The 26,867-nt window shown below is 39.0% G+C and overlaps 1 protein-coding gene across 6 annotated transcripts; it reads right to left on the minus strand.

Moving 5' to 3' along the window:
* Window positions 1-203: 203 nt before the first annotated feature.
* LOC113046027 (dual specificity protein phosphatase CDC14AB-like) lies at window positions 204-26,557 on the minus strand. Of its 6 annotated transcripts, none has more exons than XM_026206857.1 (16): window positions 25,102-25,337; window positions 24,903-25,022; window positions 24,421-24,511; window positions 24,231-24,306; window positions 17,635-17,727; window positions 17,366-17,445; window positions 16,658-16,724; window positions 16,017-16,079; window positions 15,203-15,290; window positions 14,842-15,072; window positions 13,825-13,963; window positions 13,570-13,735; window positions 13,383-13,480; window positions 2,689-2,817; window positions 2,211-2,592; window positions 204-1,144 (listed from the first exon to the last, which is right to left on the minus strand). In XM_026206857.1, the coding sequence occupies exons 2-16, from the start codon at window positions 24,946-24,948 to the stop codon at window positions 1,115-1,117; spliced, it is 1,779 nt and encodes a 592-aa protein (XP_026062642.1). In that variant the 5' UTR covers window positions 24,949-25,022; window positions 25,102-25,337; the 3' UTR covers window positions 204-1,114. The 6 variants fall into 6 exon arrangements, with proteins under 6 accessions (XP_026062642.1, XP_026062640.1, XP_026062639.1 ...); XM_026206855.1 differs by having other exon boundaries at window positions 13,570-13,756; XM_026206854.1 differs by lacking the exons at window positions 24,903-25,022; window positions 25,102-25,337 and adding an exon at window positions 26,326-26,557.
* Window positions 26,558-26,867: the final 310 nt, after the last annotated feature.

Below are 26,867 nucleotides of genomic sequence, written 5' to 3' on the forward strand. Positions count from 1 at the left end.
AGTGCTGCTTCCCAGACGAAGGTCACATCACCCTGACAATTGTTCACTTCACAGGTCAGCTCCAGATCCTTACCAACATGAATCACTGGATTTAACGGAGTTAAATTCAGTTTAAAATAGTTTTCTCCTGTGAAAAAAAAAAGTGTACAAATCGATCAAATCGATTACAGTTCAAATCGATTAAACGGCTGTCTGAGGTCTTCTTACCTGTTATTACGCTAAGAATATTAATCCACAGCGCAAAGCTGATGCATTTCACTCCACACATTTTGCCTCTGTTCTGTTTCACTCATTCAACATGCGACTTGAGAAATAAGACGATAATGTTTTTGGATATTCCCACCTTGGCTGTATTCCAACCAAGATAATGATCAAACATCCGCCTTTTCCTTTTTACTTTTGGTTTCTCCAAACAAACATTATCCATTAGGCTCACTTATCAGACTCCAAGCCACACCTACTCAACGTTTTCTCATATCCTCTAATTTGTGAATATAAATAAATACTTGATTATTTCCCTCTGATTTACTGTTTGGAGTGTATTTAATTTCAATTAAGTATTATGTACATCACAAATCACCATGTCACAGTCTTTAAAAGATCTGTTTAAGGACAGTGGTTTAATGCATCTAAAGTATATTCCACTTAAAGTACATTCCAGTTAAAATTACAACTATCTGTACAAAATGTTTTAAAAATCATGATTTCTGTACAATCATAGAACTAAACATAATTGAATCAGCATCACGTGATCATACATACATGTATATTTTTTGTAAACACCCATACTGTCACACACTCATGCACAACTGCTGAGATTTTCTTTCGAATTGTGACTTTCTTAAAAACTAAAAAGTGAGACGATGCTGTCTTATGTAAAATTAGTCACAAACAAATGCCAGCAGTTACGTTCCATTTTGGATGTAGAAAACAATGAATACATTTGTGAATAATACATCAGACTTACAGAGATGTTGTCAATTAAAACACTATAAATATGTTATAAACACTTTAAACCCAGTGTGATTTTTCTGAATGGTTTATCAGCTTTTAGGAATGATTTGTCCATGGTCGAATGGTCAGCTATGATGGCCATCAGTGTGTAAGCATAGCCTTAGTACTGAACATATCCAGACTGAAGGGACTGTGGAGAGAAAGAGAAAATTAATTTAATAAATTGATATGAAAGGATGTGTGCAAAGTATACTAAAATACGGAATACACTAAACCCGTTTCACAGACAAGGATTAAGCCTAGTCCTAAAATGCATGTTTGCATTCATACAGTATTAAAATACATCACTCTGCCAATGATGTACATGAAGATGCACACCAGTAATGTATCTTCTAAGGTAAAACTACTTATATGTCCTAATTGATCTAAAGCCTTATCCTTGCTTAATCTATGCGCAGTCAGTATATATATATATATATATATATATATATATATATATATATATATATATATATATATATATATATATATATATATATATATTACATTTGCATTCAGATATCAAACATATTTGTTATTCTTGGACTGGATGGAATAGAATTAGGAACTAAATAATTCACTTTATTTACCCCCAACTGACCCAACGATAAAAAAAAATGTTCTGTAAATGTACTCAAAAAATGAAAATACTGTAATAACTTTAGGGGCGGTCACATTAGCGAAACTGAGGCAAAAGTTTATGGGCAAAAAAGTGCTGTGAATCTGTTAATATTGTAGCAGATGAAGCATAGCTCACACGGAAGTCACTTTCAAACTAAGCATCTTGTTGTTGATCAATGCCATGAATTCACATGAAAATCTGCCCTCGCACAAAATATACAACCCCTTCTATTCCTATTGAAATGACAGAACAGCTGCAAATTACCACACCTTTAATCAGTTTTACATTTTATGTGAGGACCATCCCAAAATTGGTTATAATTTGCTATAAATATGTGCTTCTGATACAACTTGTATTTTATTTGTATTTACATCACCTTTTTGTTCCAAAAAAGAAAACACATTCATGTTTGGAATGACATAGCGGTGGTAAAATGATGACGATTTAAACTTTTTAAATTATGAAAACCCAGATTATAAGAATCTCACATTAAGATCACAATTATACCATAGCCAGAAAGAAACTGGAGGAAAACTACAAGTGAAGGGAAGTTAGTGAAACAGCAGAATCGTGAGTGAAAATCATGGTCACTCACTGGAATGGATCTGCTGAGGTAGCGCCCTGGAAGCCTGTTTAGTCCACCTCGCAACGGACCTCTACGGGGGTTCGGCGGGCCGCTGGAGAACAGACTATAGCCGGTTCTATTCATAGGCCTGACTGTGCGATTAGCGCTAACCGTATTAGCTTCAGTAAGGCTGTTGAGGTTGGTGTTGGCCTCTTGATTGATGTTTAAATGTGAGGGAGGAAGTCGGGACTCAGTAGAGGTGTACCCAAAGCTGAAGCCAGGTGGAGGTGCAGGGGTTAGAGCAGGGGATGAGGAGGGTGCGAAGGAGGAAGGAGGTGTGCTGTTGTCATCGTCACTGAAGTTGTCTTCATCGTAAAGGTTGCTGAGGGAATGGGCTAAACGGGGACTGAAGTTGTGTGGGCCGCATAAAGCGGGGTTAGCAATGTATAAACAGGATCTGGGATAAAATAACAAAACACTCAGACAGTGTATCTAAACATTAATGTACCTTTTTAGATTGCCGGCAGAGGAGGAAGGGCTTCTTGTTAGTCTTCGTGGTGCACTGGAAGAGGAAATGAAGAGGGGAGCTTTGGAAGACTTGGGAGGGGAAATGGTGCTTGGAGCTAGGTTTATCCCACTGCCAAAAAAATGACAAAAAGCAGAGCAAGTTTATTAAAAGTTAATCATTTATTTGCGATTGTCCTCCAGAATCTCCTCAAGGAAGGAAGCTTTTTTGTTTCTTTTCAGTGCAGTTCTTCAGTATAAGTAATGATTTTGGTACCGGTCACTGCCATTGTTGTGCAAAACCTAGTCCCTCTTAGACCCCCAAGTGATTTTACTGACTGAAAGAATTGTTCATGGGTACTTTATTTGCTGATACTACAAACCATGAACCAACCTATTAAAATGTTGAGCAGCAAGCTCATTGGCTACAGATGCAAAGGAGACCAATAGAATGCTATATAGTGATTGGTGTAATTGCTGGCAGATTGCCGGCAGCCATATCACACTGTAGCCCAAGACTGGTCGCCCACTGAAGCTAAGCAGGGTTGAGCCTGGTCAGTACCTGGATGGGATTTAATCTTTTAGAAATTAAAAAGCTGCCGCTTGCTTTAGTTCAAAATAACAGTGTTCTGTGAATGTTAATGAATTAATAACAAATATTTATCAGGTGCTTGTATGCTGGGATTTCATAAATTTCATAGAGAAAAAAAATTAATGTAACTAATTACTAATTTCTTTTGAAATAAAGTAATTAGAACAGTAACATGATTACTTTTAAAAGGAGTAATCAGTAATAAGTAATTTGATTACATTTTCAGAGTAACTTGCCCAACACTGGTGAGTGGGACACTGTACTGTGAGATGTTAAACTGAGGTCCTGACTCCTAACTGTGGTCATTAAAAATACCAGGATGTCTTTCATCTAATCATCCCCATATCTTCTAATTGGCTTCATTTCGGTTTCCTCTCCACCAACAGGGTGGTGTGTGGTGGGTGTTCCAAGTGTATGGTGCACACTGATAGTGGATGAGGAGATCAGATAATCAGAAAGAAAGGATATCATGATGATGCATTTGGTTCCTGAGCAGGATACCTTTGGGTACTAAGTGGGACTAGATTTCAATGGTTAGGGATTCTCAATGCTGTAACTCAGTGGTTCCCAATCCTGGTCCTAGAGAACCCCCCACACTGCACATTTTAGACGTTTCCTTATTCAAACACACCTGATTCAACTCATCAGCTAATTAGTGAAGGATCAAAGACCTCAAATGTGTCTGTCAGATAAGAGAGACACCAAAAACGTGCAGTGTTGGATGTTCTGCAGGACCAGGATTGGGAACCACTGCTGTAACTGATGCTTAATCATGTTCTTGCTTCACTATCTATCATCCAGCCCGCGAGCCAGAAATGTGTATGCACAATTTAAGAAAGGAGAAGCACTATGAATAACGTCAAAATGAACTGAAAGTACCACTGGTCCACTGGCCTACAGGTCAAAAGCTATAAAGCTCAAAATAATGGTAAATCTAAGGGCCCTATCATACACCGGGCACAATGCGACGCAAGGCGCAGCACAAGTGTGTTTGCTAGTTTCAGTCCAGCAACGTTCACATTTTCCCGTCCAGCACCACATCGTTTAATTAGCAAATGCATTTGTGCGCCCATGGGCATGCTGGTCTAAAAAAGAGTGTGTTCAGGTGCATTGCTGGTGCATTGCTATTTTAAGGAGCTGAAAACAGACTGTGCCACAGACCAACTCAAACTTGGTCTACAGTCTAAAGTCAATGGCCCAATATTTTTTTTGTTATTTAAAGAGTGTGGTCCACAGTGCGCGTTTGCTTATTACACACAGGGATGCTCATCACACAAATATGCCAAATATTGAAAACAAAAGGATTACGAATCCTTTTCGTAATCCTTGTAAACAAATATTATTGTGAAGGCTACATAAATATAAAAATGTAATAACGGATAGTCATTGCGTGTATTAGAATTAGGCTACCTATTTGCAATTCAGCCTATTACTACTGATCATGAAATTGGTGAATTAACAGAACAATCGTGCCAGTACACACACATATGACTCATTGCGCTGAGCTTTGGTGGATTCCTGCTTGTCCCATAAATGATCTGCTCGTGTGCTTTAACTTTGCACATGAGAAGATCTGTTTCTTTGCTTGAGAAGTGTTAAGCTTTTCCGCCAACAAATTCCGCAATGTAAATAGCAATCCGCCATGGCGCGAGTGCATCTCCTCTTAAAGGGAATGCGAGATGACAATCTGATTGGTCTATAGAACGTTATGCCTATTACTCATTAAGAGAATTTCCAAAAAATGCCCCCTGGCGCAAGGACCGTTTTTTCCGTCATTAAAGTGAGTGCACCTGCACCGTGCGCTTAACCCTTTGTGTTTAGATTGTTAAAATAACCCTAAAAGGGTAGATTTACTGTCAATAAATTGGTAAATCTACTGTCAATATTAACTTGACAATAACTTGGTTTGACCTCTTGATTCTTCTCTATATGTATACCTGGGGTAGAGATGTAATGGTATGAAAAGATCTCATCATGATTAAAGTGACCAAAAAGTACTAACACATAAATCATTTACCAATTTTTCTATTTAAAATCATCAAACAATAAATAGAATTACTTAAAGCTGCAGTAGGTAACTTTTGTAAAAAATATATTTTTTACATATTTGTTAAACCTGTCATCATGTCCCCACAGTAGAATAAGAGACAGATAATCTGTGAACAAATCAAGCTCCTCTGGCTCCTCCCAGTGGTCCTATTGCCATTTGCAGTTACGGACCACTCCCGGTAAGAAAACAACCAATCAGAGCTGCGGTCCGTAACTTTGTTTGTGTTCAAAATGTAGAAAAATGTATATAATAAGCGTGTACACCATGAATCCATTTTCCAAACCGTGTTTTTAGCTTGTCCTGAATCACTAGGGTGCACCTATAATAAGTGTTTATATTCGGACTATTTTAGATTGCTTCGGGGGTACCGCAGCGGAGTAACCCAGTACCTTTGTGATTCTTCATAGACATAAACAGAGAGAAGTAGTTCCGGCTACGATGTTCTTCCGCAAGACGCAAGCAGTTCTGTTTATTAACCGCTAGAGCGTCAAAAGTTCCCTGCTGCAGCTAATATAAGATTTTTTTTATTAAAACATCCAAAAACCAATAGAACAGTGTTATATATTTTGCTGACTTGCGTACTTATCACATTATCCCAAATGTTTCAAAGAATGTTTATATCCAGAGAAATAAGCAATTTTAACTAGTGACACCGTGTCCATAATGTGATTGTGTCGCCTGCCAATGAAGTCATAACCCCCCTTCTGGTTTTGTTTTGAAGAATGGCAACACCAAAGACGCTTTAATATGTTATGCGTTTTATTAGACCAGTACAGATATAACAGAACTTTCAAACATATCCAGTAAATAAAACAGTGGTGCTTTTTTTCCCCACATACCTCCGAAAGGAGAGGAAGCGGTCGACTGTGGCATAATAAAAGTTCTGCTGCTTTCCAGTTCAGCGACCTCGTTTCACTTCGATGGCTTTCAACCTCACCCTGCTTCATTCTACTACGTTAATAAATCATTAGCTCATCCATGAACATGATTTCTGCCCCGTCAAATATCATTGGTAGTGGGGATGAAGACCACAACTCCTATGATCCCACACTCAGTCACAGCTTCTTGTGCTGCTACTTGGTCTTTGTTTTTTTTTTTTGAAGATGAGCCCTCTAGCGGCGAAAATATTCAGTTTGTGCCTTAAGGCCCGGTCACACCAAGAACGATAACTATAAAGATAACTATAAAGATAACTATATTAGTATTCACACCAGTGAACGATATTATCTGTGTATTCTAAGCAGACGCGCCTCTGCTGCTTTAAATTCTCGAGCTCATTAGAGCAGGATTAATTCTGATTGGTTAGGAATGTTTTTATCATTCATCAGAAAAAAATCACTCTGAAAGTGATTCCAACGATATAATTTCTCTGTTCCTTTATCGTTATATCTGTGGTGTGGATTCCGCTATTCTTTAATATTGAGAATGATTTTTAGAACTATATCTTTATAGGCTCTAGAATCTTTATCTTACTATCACTCTCTGTTTTTTAAAGTAATAAAATATAACTTAATTCACACCATATTTCTGATATTATCTATCAATCTTATCAGATAAATTTTTATCGTTCACTTTTATTTTATATCCTTGAGTGCAGTACACCTACAAAGTGTTAGCACTCGTTAGCTTGTCATTAGCGGTTTCATTCGAACCTATTGCTGTTTTCTTTTCTCCTCTCCTCTCTCTCGCTCCAGTTTTTCACAAGTTCATCAAACAACAGCAGTAAGAATATTTCATCAAGCACGGTGAGTAATGGCTTCTCCTGCTATTGTCATTTGCTCCTCTTGCCACATGTACAGTTTATCTATCTCTGTCGAAGATGAGGAATTCACATGTGATAAATGCAGGGAAATAGTTAGGCTGACAGAGAAGATTTCAGATTTAGAGACACGCATCCAAACTGTAATTGAGGACAGTAAGAATGTTAGGGCTCTAGATACAGCTTTGGATGCGTCTAGCTCAGGGACTCCTGTACATAGTTCGGTTCTGGCAACAGAGCCCCAGCAGCAGGGCAACTGGTTGACAGTGAGACAGCGCAGTCGTGGGTCAAAACACCGCTCTTCTGTTCCGATCAAAACATTAAACAGGTTCTCCCCACTCAGTGATGCACCCACTGATTTATACTTGATTTATACTGTGTTTATACTTGACTAACTGGGGCCCAGGTCAGGAAGCAGACAGACTGGCTAAACCGACTGTCTGCTAGCTGCCTCATGTCACAGAGGTCAGCTAATTCTCAGCACATAGAGACTCTTTCACCTAGATATCACCCTATAGAGACTGTGTCTGTTCCCCGAACTAGAAAATACAAAAAACGTCCAAACCAAGTTAAGATTAACAATTTAAGGTTCAACAAATAAAAACAGATGCAATATGGATAAATAAATGATAAAGCTTGGCTTATTGAATATCAGATCCCTTTCTACGAAAACACTTTTTGTAAATAATATGATCACTGATCATAATATAGATGTGCTCTGTTTGACAGAAACCTGGCTAAAACCTGATGATTACGTTATTTTAAATGAGTCCACCCCCCAAGATTACTGTTATAAACATGAGCCATGTCTAAAAGGCAAATGGGGAGGTGTGGCTTCAATTTATAACAATGTTTTTAGGATTTCTCAGAGGGCAGGCTTCAAGTATAACTCGTTTGAGTTGGTGCTTCATATAACATTACCCAGAGTAACAAATGTTAATGATAAATCCCCTGTTATGTTTGTACTGGCTACTGTATACATGTCACCAGGGCACCATAAAGACTTTATTAAAAGTTTGGTGATTTTACATCTGAGTTAGTTCTGGCTGCAGATAAAGTTTTAATAGTTGGTGATTTTAATATCCATGTTGATAATGAAAAAGATGCATTGGGATCAGCATTTATAGACATTCTGAACTCCATTGGGGTTCGTTTCCAAAGAACTAGTTAATTATAGACCAATCTCGAATCTCCCTTTTCTGTCTGAGATACTAGAAAAGGTGGTATCCTCACAATTATATATAGAGAAAATGTGAGGATTTCCAGTCAGGATTTAGACAATATCATAGTACTGAGACTGCTCTCCTTAGAGTTACAAATGATCTGCTCTTATCATCTGATCGTGGGTGTATCTCTCTATTAGTTTTATTGGATCTTAGTGCTGCGTTTGACACAATTTACTACAACATTCTTTTGCATAGACTTGAACACTTTGTTGGCATTAATGGAAGTGCATTAGCATGGTTTAAATCATACTTATATGACCGCCATCAGTTCGTAGCAGTGAATGAAGATGTATCATATCGATCACAAGTGCAGTATGGAGTACCTCAAGGCTCAGAACTAGGGCCGCTACTCTTCACGCTTTATATGTTACCCTTGGGAGATATCATCAGGAAACATGATGTTAGCTTTCACTGTTATGCTGATGATACTCAGCTCTATATTTCTTCGCAGCCCGGTGAAACACTCCAATTTGAAAAACTAATGGAATCTATAGTCGATATAAAAAACTGGATAACGAGTAATTTCTTACTGCTAAATTCTGAAAAAAAAAACAGGTGTTAATTATAGGACCTAAAAACTCTGCTTGTAATAACCTAGAACACTGTCTAAGACTTGATGGTTGCTCTGTAAATTTTTCGTCATCAGTTAGGAACCTAGGTGTGCGATTTGATCGCAATCTTTCCTTAGAAAGCCATGTTTCTAGCATTTGTAAAACTGCATTTTTCCATCTCAAAAATATATCTAAATTACGGCCTATGCTCTCAATGTCAAATGCAGAAATGTTAATCCATGCATTTATGACCTCAAGGTTAGATTATTGTAATGCTTTATTTGGTGGTTGTTCTGCATATTAGTAAACAAACTACAGCTAGTCCAAAATGCAGCAGCAAGAGTTCTTACTAGAACCAGGAAGTATGACCATATTAGCCCGGTCCTGTCAACACTGCACTGGCTCCCTATCAAACATCATATAGATTTAAAAATATTGCTTATTACTTATAAAGCCCTGAATGGTTTAGCACCTCAGTATTTGAATGAGCTCCTTTTACATTATAATCCTCTATGTCCGCTACGTTCTCAAAATCAACTGCGGGCAGCAGATCCTTTTTCTATTTGGCGCCTAAACTGGAATAACCTACCTAACATTGTTCGGGAGGCAGACACACTCTTGCAGTTTAAATCTAGATTAAAGACCCATCTCTTTAACTTGTCTTACACATAACATACTAATATGCTTTTAATATCCAAACCCGTTAAAGGATTTTTAGGCTACATTAATTAGGTAAACCAGTAAATTAATTAGGTAAATTAATTAGGTAAAACAGTAAAAATTCCACTGTTTTCCTAATGAATGTTGTTCAGTTGCTTTCACACAATGTATTTTGTTTAAAGTGCTATATAAATAAAGGTGACTTGACTTGAGAGTTATCATGCTTGGTGTGAACGGGCCTTTAACCTAAACACTAAATAATAATAGTTCAAGTTATGTCTGGAATTTAAATGACAACATGTTTGACACAGATTATCTAATAACATGTATGAAATGTTCAAATAAAGCTTTGAAAAGGTTTCATCAAATGGTAAATCTCACATTTCATCCTTTAAATAAAAATGATAATTGAATAATGATTATATGTATTTTTTTTTTCTCCATAATTTTTTGTATATACCTTATACACAAACTTGTTTTTCATCAACTAGTCAAAATTTACAGCAGGGCATGCTAATTCAGTCTGTATTTTGGCCAGACATAAACTGCAGGCTGAATGGAAATGTAACTCTCTGTATGTCCACTCTCTGACAGGGGGTGGCGCTTATGGAAAAGCAAAATTACAGCTGTTTCCAGTGATCTCGGTGGACAAAGCAGAATTGTGTTTAAAACACTACTTTATTAGGTATTACATGGAGTGGAGATGAAAACAAAATCCCATTAAAGGGAGGGGGTGAAATGCTATTTCATGCATACTGAGTTTTTTTACACTGTTAAAGAGTTGGATTCCCATGCTAACATGGACAAAGTTAAAAAAATTAAGTTGTACGTTTGAAGGGGTATTTCTGTTCCAAAAATACTCCTTCTGGTTTGTCACAAGTTTCGGAAAGTTTTTTTCGAGTATGGCTATGTGTGACGTTAGATGGAGCGGAATTTCCTTATATGGGTCCTAAGGGCACGTCTGCCGGAAGAGCGCACGCTCCCGTATAGCAGAGCAATGAGAGGCTGAGCACAGACAATCACTGATCAGAGCGAGAGCGTCGCGAAATATCACAAAAGGAGTGTGTTTTTGGTTGCCAGGGCAAGACAACCCTGCACAGATTACCAAAGAAAAAACAGCATTAAGGGACCAGTGGATGGAGTTTTTTTTTACAGATCATCAACGGAGTTGTGCAAGTGTTTTAGTTTGTTCCCTGCATTTCGAAGATGCTTGTTTTACAAACAAGGCCCAGTTTGACGCCGGATTTGCGTATCGTTTATTTCTTAAGGATAATGCAGTCCTAACGAAAAAGGGTCACGATCGTGTCTTGGAACCGCAGGCGGTGAGTAAAACTGCTTAAAATATCTCTGCCTCCTTGTTAGTGCGTCCGCCTCCTATGCCGGAGACCCGGGTTCGAGCCCTGCTCGGAGCGAGTCGTTGCTGCTGCTGCTCTCGTTCAGTTTCAGCCTCGGGATATGATTCTGGATCATAAATAAACGACTGAATCTGACTGTTAGCCATGGTTTGTTTTGGATGATGGTTTTTTCCTCAAGGTAATGTCACAACTTCCAAAAGCTCTCAACGCAAAAGCCTACTGGCGCTCGTGATTCTTTAGCTCCAGTCGGTCGTGTTTTTCCGGGAAAAATCGGTACAGACTATCTTTCTCTTATATATATATATATATATATATATAAAATATTTTTTAACTAGATGTACTATTAGGGCTGAAATGATTCCTCCAGTAACTCGAGTAACTCGATTACAAAAAATGATCGAGGCAAATTCCTCTGCCTCAAAGTCTCTTTTAATTTATTTTAAATCTCACGTCAGGTTCTTTCGCAATTATTTTTTTAATGTGACACAACGCGTTTACGTCACCCACAAAGCGGAAGGAGACACAAGCACTGCGTCCGACATCGCAGACTGCAAGGAGTCAGCAGTGTTTTGATTTGAGGACGCGGGCAAACGTAAAGAGAACGTCGTGGCGTGTGTCCATTGCAAGATAGAGCTGGCATACCACAACTAGGGCCCTATGATTTCCGCGATGCAGAAAAAGCAGAGGGAATCACGGAATCCAGTCATAAAAATTGAATTTACAGTTAAATGTGGAGTGGCATGGTATTTGCCAAATTTTTTATGAATTAATCAAAAATAGGTCATTGCACTTACATCAAATCACAATATGGATTAATATCTGCAAATATTAACCCGGAACAGTCTATTTAAATATGAATCCTGCATGTTCTGAATGTCTGTGTAAATGAATGGAGCAGAAGCGCGTCTTCCTTTATTAACACACTGAAGCGCGTGTGACGCTATCGGTGATTTCAGGGTCTGCTCTCTCACTAAATAAGGACGTGAACACATGAACAACATTTCCAGAATTGCACTGACAGTCACTTCATGAGCATCTGACCGTTTGATTTGAGTAAAACTAGCGTTACATCACATACACAGAAGTTTAGTTTAGTTATTGCGGGTTTGTACCAAAAAGTTAAGTTAATGTTCAATAATTAAAAGATAAATTAAATTAATGTTTTATGTGTTTAATGTGCATCTCAGAAAATGCTTTATTTAAAACCCCAACTGAATGGCACTTAAATGCACTTAATTCAACTGTCAACTTTATTGTCATTGTTCACAGTACAAGTACAGACAGAGAAACAATGGGTAATAATTAAATGTTTATTTTGATCTATGCATTGCATTCTATGCATTTAAAAAAGAAAAAAAATTCCAAAAAAAAAGAAACTTAGTTGTTCATTTTAAGAGACCCAGGAGTCTTATTTTATCTTGCATTATTAATATTGCATTTTAATTAAGCAAAAACACATTTTATCCGATTACTCAATTAATTGATGGAATTTTTGGTAGAATACTCGATTACTAAAATATTCGATAGCTACAGCCCTATGTACTATACCACTCAGCTTTACGTTTCATTACAATGATCCTCAGTCTCCTTCAGAAAAATCAATGTATTGATTTTTATTGCTAGACCACTAATGGGTAAATTACCCATCTATATTTCAAATTTGCTTATTTATCAAAATGGTGTTTACGGAATAAGGTCGTCAAAGACAATACTATTAATTACTCCATCAACAAAAACAGCCATTAGTTAAAAAGCTTTCTCATCATATGCACCAAATGCCTGGAATGAGCTCTATAACACTTAAAATTTAGTATCACTTCCATCTACTAATACTTTTAAAAATCTTTTAAAGTCCACCCTGACTGAACAGTGCAATTGTTTTTAATTAGGTATCTTATACAATTGTATGTTTGTATTTGCTGACGTTAATGTCTTGTTTTGTTTTCTAGTATGTATATTGTATAGAGATTTGTGGTGTATTATGTAATTTATGTCCTGTCTTTTATGTATTGAAACTTTTGGCTGTCAGTCTTGGCCAGGACTCCCTGGGAGAAGAGTTATTGTAACTCAATGGGACCTTTCCTGTTTAAATAAAGGTTAAATATATTCATTTCTATAATTCCCTTAGCACTCGTTTAAAACCTCCCAGCGTTTCTGCCATATTTTCACACAAAACAAAGCTACTTTTATTTAAAAGTGTGCTTTATGCTGGATAGTATTTATATATCCTATAACTGTTCATTAATTCATCTTCATAAAATGTTTTCAAACCAAGCATAAAAAAATAAATGCATTTTTAACATAGTTTAAAAAACTAAACTAAAAAACTATATATCCAAAGTTAGCAAATAGAAAGCAAAACATTATCAAGGCAATGGTTTTGTATATTGACCCAAAACTTTTGATTTAACTGCCACAATATTTTGATTTGGCGTCACGGCTGAGACTTTTGAGACCATATTAATGACAATTATATAATTTTATTTAGTATAACTGAAGGTCTACCTAAGCACTGTGGCAGTAGGTCTGGGGTTGCGTTGGACCTTTAGAGCTAGTAGTTTGTCTCCTTGAGTTGGGATCATGTCCTCTTCCCTGAACTGATTCTGTAGAGTAACAAAACAGTGTCAATAACAGTGGAACTGTATTGTGCACTCAGATATGATTGGTAGATTCAGTTCCTCACATGTCTCACCTCATCCACACTTGGTGGCTTCAGAATGGTGCTGTTGATGGACATGTCATTCACGCTGGATATGAGATGGGCCATGTTTCTCTCCTGTTGTCGGCTTTGCCTCAACTGCTGTTGCTTCTGCATGGACCGATGGAGATCACCTTGAACCCACATACTGTGCTGCTTCCTTAAGAAAAAGAAAGCGCTTCTAAAAAGACCTCTAGACCATGTTATGACCTTATGTGCCTTGATCTGTCTGTAGAATTTTAGACTTACTGTTCAAGAAAGTGCTGCTGTGGTCCAATGACGGAGCCCGGTCTGCAGATTCGTGTCCAGGCAATGGCCTCAGGTGCTGTGAAGCGATAATGCTTCATCAGGTAGCAGCCTATCAGAGTGCCTGTCCTGCCAAGGCCAGCTGTGAAAGGAAGTGGGAAAATAATAATTAAAAAAATCTAAATATATTATAAAAATAAAAAAAATAATCATTTTAATCAGAAAATGCTCCCCATCGAAGAATATGCACGCAATCAAACTATTATGTTCAAAGTGTTTAGGCATTAATTCATCAGTAACAGTCATGGACGGGCTGCATGACTTACCATCATCCTCGAAATCTAAAAACCAAACTTGTGACTTAACAAATAAAATAAATAAGGATGCACTGATTTTAAACACAGATAAGCAATGATTGTTGTCATATTATGGCTGTTTACAGACTATATTTATACTATTTTGTTAAAAATGTCATTTAAACAAAATAAACTACTAAAATCAAGCACTTTAATCACAAAAAAATTATTCAGCCATCACCTTACGAAGGTGTTTAAAGATGTACTTGTGGTAGGAGATGGGTTAAATGTAAAATAGGGGGAAATAATCATGAACAAATAAAATGCAATATAGATTGATACCAATCAATTAAAATCAGCAGATGACCAGTATGTTATATATATAAGATATATTCATTCATTTTAATGACTGGAACTTGACAGAATTGTGCTGATTAAATCCATTAACATCAGTCAGAATAAGACAAGTTTTACATGAGGGCAAAAAAGTTTTAAGTTGGTAATGCAAATTTGTCACACTGACCAACAGAAATCTGCTGGGTTTTAAAGGGACATCAAATGCATCACATTTGAAACAGACTGCATTAAATACAGGTTCACTAGCAACATAAAGTCTTGGTTCTGCATTACACTTTCCCAGAAGTTGCAGGATCATACAATGTCTCCTTTCCATGTTTTGTTTATACAATAGTGCAGTTCTTCATGATTCTGGAAAGTGTCTCACCCTTGCAGTGGACAGCTACGGCACCCTTGGCGCTCTCACAAATGTGCAGGAAGCGTCTCGTGAGGAGATCACTAGGTGTGGTGCCGTCTACAAAGAACAAGTCGTGATGTTCAAACCCGGCATCTGTGAAGCGCCGACCTTCATAAATCTTCCTGTTCAGTCGCACAACATCTGTGACATTGTGCTGGCGGAAGTAGGAGAAGTACGCTTCTGGAGCGTGGAGAGGATAACCTGAAAGAGCCAAAACAGTCATCAGCTCAAAAGTAAAGAACAATTACCAAAACACTGATCCAATAACCACTAGAATCTAGTATTTGCTGGTGCAGAATCTTTTAGCTCTGAATCTAATGTGCCAGCTCACCGTTTTCTATTTTGCTCTTGGGATGAGGTCCACTGAAGGCCAACAGTTTTCCTGGCACAATCCAGTTAAAATCACCGTTTTCTACACGCTTGTAATGCAAAAGGTGAGAAGACATGCTAAAACATCTGAATTCATCAAAAACATACCGTACATGTTAAAAACTAATGAAAATAAGTTACAGTTATTGAGTTTTATAGATGCTTTATTGCTTTAAAAAATTTACAATAGGACAGCACTCTTTTTCCTAGCGAGTGTCCTGCATTTCAAATTATGGGAAGCATATCCGGATTGAGGAAGCTCCACAAATATGTCAAATCATAAGGCTGCACTACAAACAATCCTTATCCATTGGTTTGACTAAATGAACAACATTTTCCTTCATGTTCTATTTTCAGAATGCAGGAGAATAAGATAACAACTGGTATTTTAGAGTGGCATGGTATAACTCAAATATCAATGACAAGAGCTCTTTTCAGTCTCTTTTCTGTTTTCTTTTGTAACAATATGAAAAAATAAAATATATACTGCACATTTGTGGCTTTCCTGATTTAATTTTTGATATGTTCCATGGATCATTCACTGAATGCATTAAGAATTTTTTTCTCTTGCCACATTCTCACATCTCTTTCCAGATTTGTTTTCACATGGATGCTCCCCTTTTCACTTCTAATCCCTATTAGCAGTATTTACTGGAATGTTTCTATTTATCATCTGTCAAAATGACAGAAATCACACTGAAATATTACCACTTGTGAGAATTATTATTAAGAATATTAATACTGACAAATAATTTTTATATATAAAAAGGTGATACCTCATAATGTTCATATTCTTCGACATCAAAATTCTCAAAGTCAAAGAACCAGTGCTGCAAGGCCTGAAGAGAAAATGTATTAAAAATGATTAGTTATAAGATTTGACATTTCATGAAAAAAAAAAAAAAAATGAATTTTAATAACTTTACCAACATAACAGAAAAGTGAATGGTTCTTAAGGAAAAATCTTCAGTTAATGAATCAATTAATTTTAGAGGAATCCTGTATGCTTAAAAGGACAAACTGTCAAGGTTTTCTTCAACCCCACATACGCAACATGTTTCATTTACAAGAAGAGTCATTTAACTTGCATCATATCTCACTGATCTTCACATGTATATATTTCCTAAACCTCTCCGCCCACACCAACTATTTTCTTTGTTTTGTGCTTCCTCTTACACAGTTATCACATTGTGTTAATGTCCTTGATATAATATGTCAGATAGTGCCAGTGCCAGATTGAAAAAACAGATAAGTGGACTAATGTTTTTGATATGGGACGAAAGTGCATTATGTGGCTACACTGTGCAGCCTTGATCACAAAAAAGTTTAAGAGTGTCACAAACTTTAACATTCGTAAATATTAATAGTTGAAATGGTTTGTGCTTTTATAACAAATGCTTTACTTCAATACACATACCTTCCGGATTCCTTGTAAACAGTCTAATATGGTTAAATCATATGTGCAGTTCCCAAAAGCAGCATCTCTGTATGGTAAGAAAAAAGTAAATAAAAGATAAAGAATGTTCATTACAAAAACATTATTATATATATATATTTTGTGAACGTATTATTAAATATTTGTGTGTGTGTGTGTGTGCACTACCATTCAAAAGTTTGGTGTCAGTAAGACCATTTGTTTAATGCAACAGTTATTTCTGGTCCTCGAATCTGATTGGCTGAGAGCCTTTTCCAGCAGTGCAACATTCTAGTGATAACAGAACTCCAACCATTTCAATGTTGTATCACTCTGCTTGCAGCATTTCTCACCTTTCAAAACTTATTTGTTTACTGTAATTTTGATCAAATAAATCCAGTCTTGATGAGATATATCAATGTGGAAAACCGTTTTTGTTGTGTAGTATTTATGTGGAGTCTATATAACTCTTTCAGGATCCTTTGATGAACAAAAAGATTAAATGAACAGCATTTTGAAGTAGTTTTTTTATTTTTAACAGTCACTTTTGATTAGTTTAATGCATCCTTTCTGAATAAAGGTTTTAATTTCTCTAAAATCTGACACAAACTATTGAACAGTAGTGTTGCAGTGATATATAAAGCTGTAGTTATGAGGCATGAGTAGCATGATGACACGTGATCAGATCAGATTGTGATCCTTGTGTCATACCTGAAGGGCAGGTATGACACATTGTTTTCAGAGATCAGGGCCCGGTACACCTCCTCTGGAGTTCTTTTTAAGTAGATTACCTGAATACAGAAATGAGACGTCATGACTAGAAATTTCTCTCAGAGGCTCTAAAAGTAGGTCAGCTGGGTCTACAATAGCTCTTGATTTTCACTGTTCATAATTATGGGGCCTCTCAAATACTAGAACGTGATGGTCAAAATCAACAAAATGATAATCTTCTAAGGGGACAGAAACAGAGCTGGGCTCACCGCATAAGCACCGATGAGGAAGGCCGCATTGGCTCTCTTTCGCTGGTCGTAGCTGGTGTAATGGATGATGCGCTTTCTGGACAGAGTGAAAGACTGCAGACATACAAAACACAAATTTATTTTCAGAGCTGAGCTGGTTAAAGAAAATTTTCTTATCTTCAGTCATTTGCCCTCACTTGTTCTAGAACTTTTCTATGAAACACAAAAGGAGAATGCTGCTTTTCATCCAATAATGTGCAAAGTTTTAACATACACAAATTTAAATTGAATAAATGAAAAACAGATGTTTGGTGAAATTTTAATTCTGTCCCTCACAGAAAATGTTATATTATTTGAGAAATCTATACCACTCTGTTTAAAAAAGGTAAAATAATATAGTGCATGATGCATATGAGACGTTGGTGTGTTTCTTTCATGGTGTTTTTTTCACTTTCTATCACTTTTTCTGTATGGAAATGTGTAGTTCCCTGTCGATATTACAATCATACTGCATCTGGTAGACACATATGGGAAAAAGCCTTTTTTCTCCTGAACTGAAGCCTTTTTTTGTTCAGACAGTGAAAACTGCATGGCCATTGGTTCGTGCAGTGTATTGAAAATGAACCGGAGCTGCACAAGCCTATGGTGGCGAAACCCGCCAAGCTTTGCCGAAGCCCGCCAAAATGGGTTGGGGCATCTGGCATCACCACAGGATTCTCAGATTTCTTCTCTTTCAGCGACAACTACTGTACATATCTACGATCATCCAAAGCCACTAGCTATTCGCCTTCGCAGCTGGAAGACTGCGAAGAGACCTCGCAGCACAGTTGACCTGTTTCTCTGCCGCTTCAGCAATCAAGCAGTTCCGGACCATTTCACCTGCTCGGCGTGCCACCAAGACCACTGCTCAGGCGATCTGGACATTAATGGCCAGCCTCGTGGTGCACGGTCCCCATTTGTGGCTGACATTAACTAAGATCAAGGACACGGATAAAGTCCCCTTCCTCGATGCTCCAGTCTCTCCCAAAGGGCTCTTCAGTCCGACGGTCGAAGGATTCACTGAGCGCTTCAAGGATGCACAGAAATCGTCCCAGGCTATGCGACTTTTCCACCTCAGAAGACAACTGTCATTGCTCAATTTACATAAAAGAGCAGGGAACGTACTCATAAACTAAATGTAACCTTGGTTCCCTTTCAGTCATTCACATTCGATGCAACCTCCTCGGGCCACACCCCCCTCATATATGCCGCAGCTGGTTGAGTTTCCGGATGAGTTAGCTGGACCCTCTCAGGCTCCTGACATCTCATTCGGGGCTCGCGAAGAGGACCGTATGTCGATCGCCGCATCACAAGGCGGGCTTGAGTCCTCGGGAGATGAGGATTCGGCTGTGTTGCTTCCCTCGGGAGTGCCAGCGTTGTCCGAGTTCGATCCCGAGCTGACGGCTGGGCTTTCCCGGGCAGCGGAGAGCATCGGGCTTGAGTGGAATCCTCCGCCCTGTCCCGAGCGCACGAGGCTGGATGATTGGTTCCTGGGGGCTGCTCATGTGGATCGCCAGCACCCCTCTCTGGTTCCTTTCTTCCTGGAAGTGCACCAGGAAGTAACCAGTTCATGGAAGGCACCTTTAACTGCCCAAAACTGTTCTGGTACTCGATGGTGGGGTGGCCAAGGGGTATTCTCCGGTGGAGCGTTCTGTTGCGAGGCAACTGTGTCCACAGAGCACCTCCGCATGGCATGGTATTCCTAAGCTGCCCTCCAAGGCCTGTAAGTTCTCATCCACGCTTGTGGCCAAGGCTTACTGAGCTGCAGGTCAGGCCGCTTCTGCCCTGCATGCCATGGCCTCACTTCAGGTCTATCAGGCCAAGCTACTCCGGCAGCTGCACGAATGCAGTGCTGACCCAGGGGTTTTGCAGGAGGTGCGCACTGCTACGGACCTCGGACCCACAGCAGCAGGAGATGGCCGCAGGAGGGCGGCGCAACCCGTCTCTGCCCCTAAGCCTGCCAAACGCCAGGCCAAGCAGAGAACGCTTCGCCTTCTCATGCCCTCTTTGCTACTTGGAGTCAGACGAGTGCCCACACTCCGCCCCCGCTAAGGGGAACCTAAGTCTTCTCCACCACGCTGCCCCACCGTGGGTACGCCTGTAGTCCCCTTGACCCCGCTGGTTCAGTTTCTGGGAGCCTGGCTAAAGCTTCCCAGGCTTTCCCACTGGCTCATCCGGATGCTCAGGCTCGGCTACGCGATTCAGTTCGCCCGGCGTCCCCCCAGGTTTCGGGGTGTCCATGCGACGATGGTGGGCAAAGATGCCCGTGTAATGCGCGTGGAGGTCATGACCCTACTGGCAAAGGGTGCGATAGAGCCGGTCCCTCCAGCCGACAAGAAGTTCGACTTTTACAGCCTTTACTTCATAGTACCCAAGAAGACAGGTGGGTTACGGCCAATCCTGGACTTGCATGCCTTGAACCGAGCTCTGCACAGACTCATGCTTACGCCCAAGCACATTTTCGAATGCGTTCATCCAATGAATTGGTTTGCAGCAATCGACCTGAAGGATGTGTACTTAAATGTCTTTATTCTTCCTCGGCACAGACCATAGAGCCCTGGCTCCTCTCAGGGAACAAGGTGTCCGCATCCTCAACTACCTTGAGGACTGGCTGATCCTAGCTCACTCTCGAGAGCGGTTGTGCGAGCACAGGGATCTGGTGCTCAGACACCTCGCCCGACTGGGTCTTCAGGTCAACTGGGAAAAGAGCAAGCTCTCCCCTGTGCAGAGGATCTCTTTTCTCGGTATAGAAATAGACTCGGTCACCATGTTCGCACGGCTTACGAACAAGCGCGCAGAGTCACTGCTGAATTTCCTGAGACAATTTGAGGGCACGAGAGCGGTTCCAAGAGGCTCCTGGGGCATATGGTGTCCGCGGCGACTGTCATACCACTCGGGTTACTCCATATGAGTACGCTTCAGCACTGGCTTCATGACCGAGTCCCGAGATGGGCATGGCAAAAGGCCAGTGTGCCCAGACATGTTGTTTTGTCAACATATGCCTTTACCACAGGCTGGGGTGCCATGTGCAACGGGCATGCTGCGTCGGACTCCTGGATGGGACCCTGACTTCAGTGGCATGTCAATTGCCTCGAGTTGCTAGCAGTACGGCTTTCTCTGCACCGCTTCAAGGCCCTGCTGAAGGACAAGCATGTTCTGGTCCTTATGGACAACACTGCGACAGTACTGTACATCAACCATCAGGGTGGTCTACGCTCCCACCGCATGTATACCCACAAGTATCTGAGGTCGCTTCATGCCATTCACATTCTGGGCAGGCTCAATCGTTCAGCCGACGAGCTCTCACGGCAGCAGCCTCGCTCCGGGGAATGGAGACTCCACCTCCAGTTGGATCAGCTGATTTGGTAACGCTTCAGAGACGCTCAGGTAGACCTGTATGCCTCTCCAGAAAATTCCCACTGCCAGTTGTTTTACTCCCTGACCAAAGGCATTCTCGGCATGGACGCCCTGGCACACAGCTGGCCGCTGGGCCTGCGCAGGTATGCGTTTCCCCCAGTGAGCCTTCTTGCACAGACATTGTGCAAAATCAGGGAGGACGAGGGCCGGACCTGGTTCCCTGAACTTGTACTCCTCGCGACAGCCCCTCCCTGGCCAATTCCTCTGAGGAGGTTACGTCCCCATGCCAAATCACTGTTCTGCTGAACGGCGGGTCACTGGCTCGGCTCCTCAGCGAAGACTTGAAAGCGAGTTGCTCGCGCTGCTCCTTATATACCCGCTCTGCGGGGCGGAGCTCGGGATGCAAATCCCGCAGACCAAGGTACTTTGTGTACCATTGGCTCGTTTTGTACCACTTGAAGGTGTTTGGGCTCTCGGGCGAGATCCCATTCGTAATGTCTCCCATTCGTAGATACGGGAACGAGTACTGCATTGCTAGCCATTACAACTACCCTATATATACTGTGTTTGGACTCTCAATGATTGTAAGTCATGTATAGTTCTGTCTGGCATTTCTGAGCGTTTTCCCTGTGTTTGTTCCTTCTGTGTTTGATCTTGGAATGTGTATACCAACTGTGATTCTCTGCTGCCTGCCCCGACCTCTGCCTGGTATTGTTACTGATTTCTGGACATCCCTTAACATACCTGATGCTGTTTCCTGATCTCTGCCTGTTTGACCACTCTCTTAATAAAATACTGCAAATGAATCCGAACGTCTCTGACTCCCTGTTACAGTTGCCATAGGCTTATGCAGCTCCGCTGCCTAGCCATTGGTTCATTTTTGATACACTGCACAAACCAATGGCCGTGCAGTTTTCGCTTCATAAATGAAAAAGACTTCAAGAGACAAAAGGCTTTTTCCCGTATGCGTCTAGCAGACGCAGTACTTGTTCCCTGTATCTCAGGGAACTGAGGTTACGTTTAGTAACCGAGTACGACATTCTTTCTGTAGAGTGCTGTAAAAAAAAACAGCCAAAACAGTTTAAATCATCTTGATGTCAAATGGGTTTTTGAATTGCTTTTTGGTCATTTAGTTTAAAGTTTGAAAAGAACATGTTCAGATTGCCCAACCAATCAGCTTCAGTTATCCTGAAGTCAATGGGCTTTTTGACTGCATGGGCTAGTTTATTTTAACCAAATTTGGAAGGACCATGTTCAGATTGTCCAACCAATACATAGCTGTTTTTCACCTTCATTCCAAATTGCTCCTACCCAGCCAAGGAAGTTTGGAGGAGTACTTTGGGTTTGGGTCTAGGGCTGGGAGAACGCGTCGAGGTCATCAATGACGTCAACGCAAAAAATAAGTTGATGCTAAATATGCCCATCGATTCGCCGACCTGTTTTAATTTTTCTAAAAAACGTTTGCAAAACGTTTACCTTATGTGCGCTGAAGATACGCGATGGCCGTATCAACATTCTGTCCAACGTTATATAATCAATTCAGGGTTTTTTCTGCATTTATCTTTTTTTTTTGGCGGCTGTCAAAGCCTTGTTTGATCGGTGAGTGATGTAGAATAGAATGACTGCTGGGCCTGACAGGGCGCGTACAAGAGAGAGCTGCGCGGGGCTTTCTCCATGACAGGCTGCTGCCTCCCACTGTTAATTTTTTTTTTTTTTTTTTTTTTGGAAAAACACTCTATGTATTAGCTTAAAGCCCTCAAGTTTACATTGGTTACTGCTAGTAAGCTATGTGTTTTCAAGGCTTCAAGGTTTTATTGAATGCTATCTCTATACAAGTGCAAAGTAATGCATTCTTAGTCAGTCTTTTATTTTGTAATTTTAAGAGCAATAAACATATTTTGCAATGTTAAGGAATTCATGTTTTTTTTTTTCATTCAGATATGTAAATCAACATGTATAAATTGTTAGTAGTCAATTAATGGGGAGATAATCAAAATCGAATCGGTCTGAAAAATTAATCGTTAGATTAATCGATGCATCGAAAAAATAATTGATATATTAATCGTTTAAAAAATAATCGTTTATCCCAGCCCTATTTGGGTCATATCTCAGCTTGACCTTTCCCTAAACATGCCTAATCTTTACCACACCTGATTTACAGTATGTACATGTAAACTTGTTAAATGCCTGAAATTACGTCTGTGGTTAATTCAAGTTCAATATATTTTCATGTTTTATTACAAAAAATAAATTATGTATGAAAAAAGCTTTTACTATTTCTTGTCTCTTTTAACTAAAATTTTATAAATACTTTTTAAAATAAAATCTGAAAATTTTGTTGTTTGTATTTATGGTCTACATTTAGCTTCAAAATTCATAAAATTTGTGAAGATTATCGTGATGAACAAAACATGTAAGAATCCAACTTTTGTTGGTAACAGAGTTTGTTTTCTGCAATTATCCAAAAGCTAATGGAAAAATACTGTTGGGTTTTTGCGGAGGGTGCCAGGTAAACACACGTAGAGTACACTGCAGAGAAACATCTTGAACATATGTCATACCCCCTAATCTGTCAGCTCCAGACAAACAGACATTCACTGAAGTTCAATCATTCATGCCAGAAACTTCTGTCCCGTATTATTCAGACGTATTATACAGACGTGAATTGAGCGCTCTCTACTGCTCACTGCATGAACTCTGTGTGCCTCATTATAAAGCCTAGCAAACAAATCTTTGTACATGAGCATTATAAATATGAAGACTACGGCTGCTGATGGTGGACAGTTGTAAACACATATTAAGGTTTTACAAAACTGAACAATTAAGGGTAATTTAAATTCACTTTGTAATGCTGGGCCCGGACTTAACCTAACTTTATTTGCAAAGGATTTCCCAGGAAAGGTATTTTCAATTATCTAAGATTCTTATATTGTTATTCTGTATATATAAATAATTATTATAGCGAATATAAACATTCTTGTGTATACATATCAATGTTTGTTTCAATGTATGTTTTTTTTTTTTTTAACTAAAAATTGGTTCAGTAAATAATTTCTATGTTTTTATGCAACTAAATTACTTTACTAAGTAAGTTTCACTTTTCTGAGTGATTAAGAATCAATTTAAAGATAAACTTAAAACACACAAGTCGTATATTTAATCAGTAAGTTAGATGAACATTGCAAACATGGAGCCATTTGATTCATAGAAGATGAACTTACCTTTAGTTTTTTGTTCAGTTTGCAGCAGTATCTGTACAGCATTGCCAGATTGAGAGGCCCAAAATCTGCATAAAAGCTTGTGACAGAAATGCGCCATAAAATCACCACTTGTCATGAAGCACAACAATAAAATGATATATAACAATCCAAAATTGAACAGTTAAGTGTGCCAAAACCTTTAAAAACTCACTTTTCATAAATAAATTCATCATCAGTGCAGAAGAAATGTGTGTTTGCTGTGCTTTTGGGTTTGCTTCTAAGAGTTGCAAAATACAGACGATCTGAAAGAAAATACAACAGTATACAGAGTGAGTCATAAAATAGCTAAATGATGGTAAATCACAAGAAACACAGTCTCTCTATTTTAGATAACTGGACTACATACCGAAGACAAATATAAGGTACAATTAATTTCATTTGTAACATTAACAAATTTATTATTTTAACATAGCCTATTAGTTAATGTAACGTTACATTCAAAATGGCAAGACACTTTTAACGATATACTGTATTTTATTCCATTGAATGTACAGGATCTGTTAAGAGTTTAGTGTTTAGGCCTACAGAGTGCAACATATGTCTAGGACATGCTGTAATAAGACATTTAAACACATTGATTTTATTTTACACAAACTAAACTATTTTTCATGTATTTAGTTTATTTAATATTACCTTTAATAAACTCTGATGCTCCGAGCAGCTCACTGTCATCTCCCATTTTATAAAATACTGAAACTTAAAGGAAGTTGAAATATTTCCACGTGTTTCGTTCCAAAGGGTTTAATTATGATCCTGAATTTGGAAAAATAAATGTATTTAAGAGTAAATCCGTTATTAACACAGAAGTAAGCACAGTCTTGCTATAACCCACTTCTGTGTCCCATAAGCTCTCGTGTGTCGAATATAGACGGTAAATCCTCTAAACCTCTTCCGAGCGCAGAGTGACTTAAAAACATGGTCATTTCCACCAGCTGAAGCTCACGAATATTCGTGTCCTTCAGTTTTCCTTTATATTTTGCAATTATAGTGTGCTAGAGCTACCGTGCACATTGTACCATCGCTAAAAACTTGCAAACAGGGTAAAAGTTAAAGGGACATTGCCTAGTAACCAGGCACCACACAAATGCGCGTTGCTAAGGAGGGGTTAAATTCGACCAATCAGAGTTCGAGACGCAGTGCCTGTTTTGATATTTTGGATTACTTGTGTTACACATCCAGCGAGAGAAATGGACAGAAATAAATCATTTAATTTTTTTTGGCATCCAACGTTGTTGAAAAGTATTGCGCACGTTACCCAGATAATGTTTATTAGCCTACCTTTGAAATGATTTGTATTTTGTATAAGTGTTTGTGTCATAGACAGGTAAGATCGATATATAATTATACGCATATTCTTCATTTATAAAGTTAACATTACAGTCTATTTTAAAAATGGGTCATAAACATTTATGTCGCATAAACTATTAATTGGATTATTAATAATGCGGGATTGCTATTTGTGGTGAATATTTGTTATGATGCAGTCAATCAGATATTGCTTTCCCTTATCACTGCCATACTGTGAAATGAAACATTTATGGATTTTTAATTATTATTTCAAGTTAAAAAGGTGTTTTCTGTGGCATCAGTGGCCACACGTGCAGCTAAACTGTTTAGACTAGTTTTAAGAAGTTAGTCACCTCATTTTTTCTTCAAGACTGGTCAAAACTTTTTTTTATTTTTTTTATTTTTTTTATTCAATTACGAAAATGTAGATTGGTCTTATTTAGTTTGGAAAAGTAGGACTGTTTTCCCTTTGGCAACTGCTAGTTGGTCAAACTCGTTCTGAAGACACAGTCTTAACTTGGTGGCTAAGTTTATGTAACTGGCCCCAGACAAGCATCCCTCTGTGCATCAGGAACCAGCTTCATTTATCATGCAGACCAACATCTACAAACATACAACGTGTCCAGTACATCGTTTATGATTTAATGTTGATTAATAGATATTACAGACAGCCAAATGGATGTATAGCTGTATAGATTGATGTATAGATGTATAGATAGATAGATAGATAGATAGATAGATAGATAGATAGATAGATGAATAGATTTACCTGAGATGTGTGTTATCCAGGCTGTTGGTGGCACCATGACCGGGCGTCTGCGCTTGAAGCGCCAGTGTCCCCCCCAGGCTGACACATGGGACATGCCTTCATTGAGGTCTGTAAAGGGAGGATGATGATATTGCTGATGAAGAATCACGTCCTCCGGTTCTCCTCCATATAAACCAGAGGAATGTCACAGAACTGAAGAAAGAAGCTGCGTTTCTCCAGAACGCCTCGCAGCTCCAGCTGCCAAAGAGCTAAGAAACACAGGTAAGAGCGGCTCAAGTGACGGCCTCGGGTTACAGCTCAACGGCTCCGGTGCTGGCAGAGGGGTCTGGTTACAAACATCCACAAAGAGCTGGGAATGTCACTCCTGAATTCTTGTTCTGATTGAGTTCCCGATACGAGCTTTATGACAAATTAATATTGTTCTGGGTCAATCTCTACAGTTACAGTAAAGTGGCGTGGGATTCTGAGCACTGCAGCAGTCTGGATTATTGAAGCGTCAGGGCTGTGAGGCAGCACTGAGGTAACACCTGAGACGAGGACAT

This window comes from Carassius auratus, chromosome 27 (assembly GCF_003368295.1).
Source record: "Carassius auratus strain Wakin chromosome 27, ASM336829v1, whole genome shotgun sequence".
Taxonomy (NCBI): Eukaryota; Metazoa; Chordata; class Actinopteri; order Cypriniformes; family Cyprinidae; genus Carassius; species Carassius auratus.

What these genes read in the sequence shown, in the direction of transcription:
- LOC113046027 (XM_026206853.1), bottom strand. Translation starts at nt 26,419, where the DNA reads ATGTCCCATGTGTCAGCCTGGGGGGGACACTGGCGCTTCAAGCGCAGA. An exon ending in CTGGATAACACACATCTCAG is followed by an intron (nt 24,512 to 26,325) that starts GTAAATCTATTC and finishes ATTTTCTTTCAG; the next exon opens with ATCGTCTGTATTTTGCAACT. An exon ending in CCTACTGCCACAGTGCTTAG is followed by an intron (nt 2,818 to 13,382) that starts GTAGACCTTCAG and finishes TTTTTTTGGCAG; the next exon opens with TGGGATAAACCTAGCTCCAA.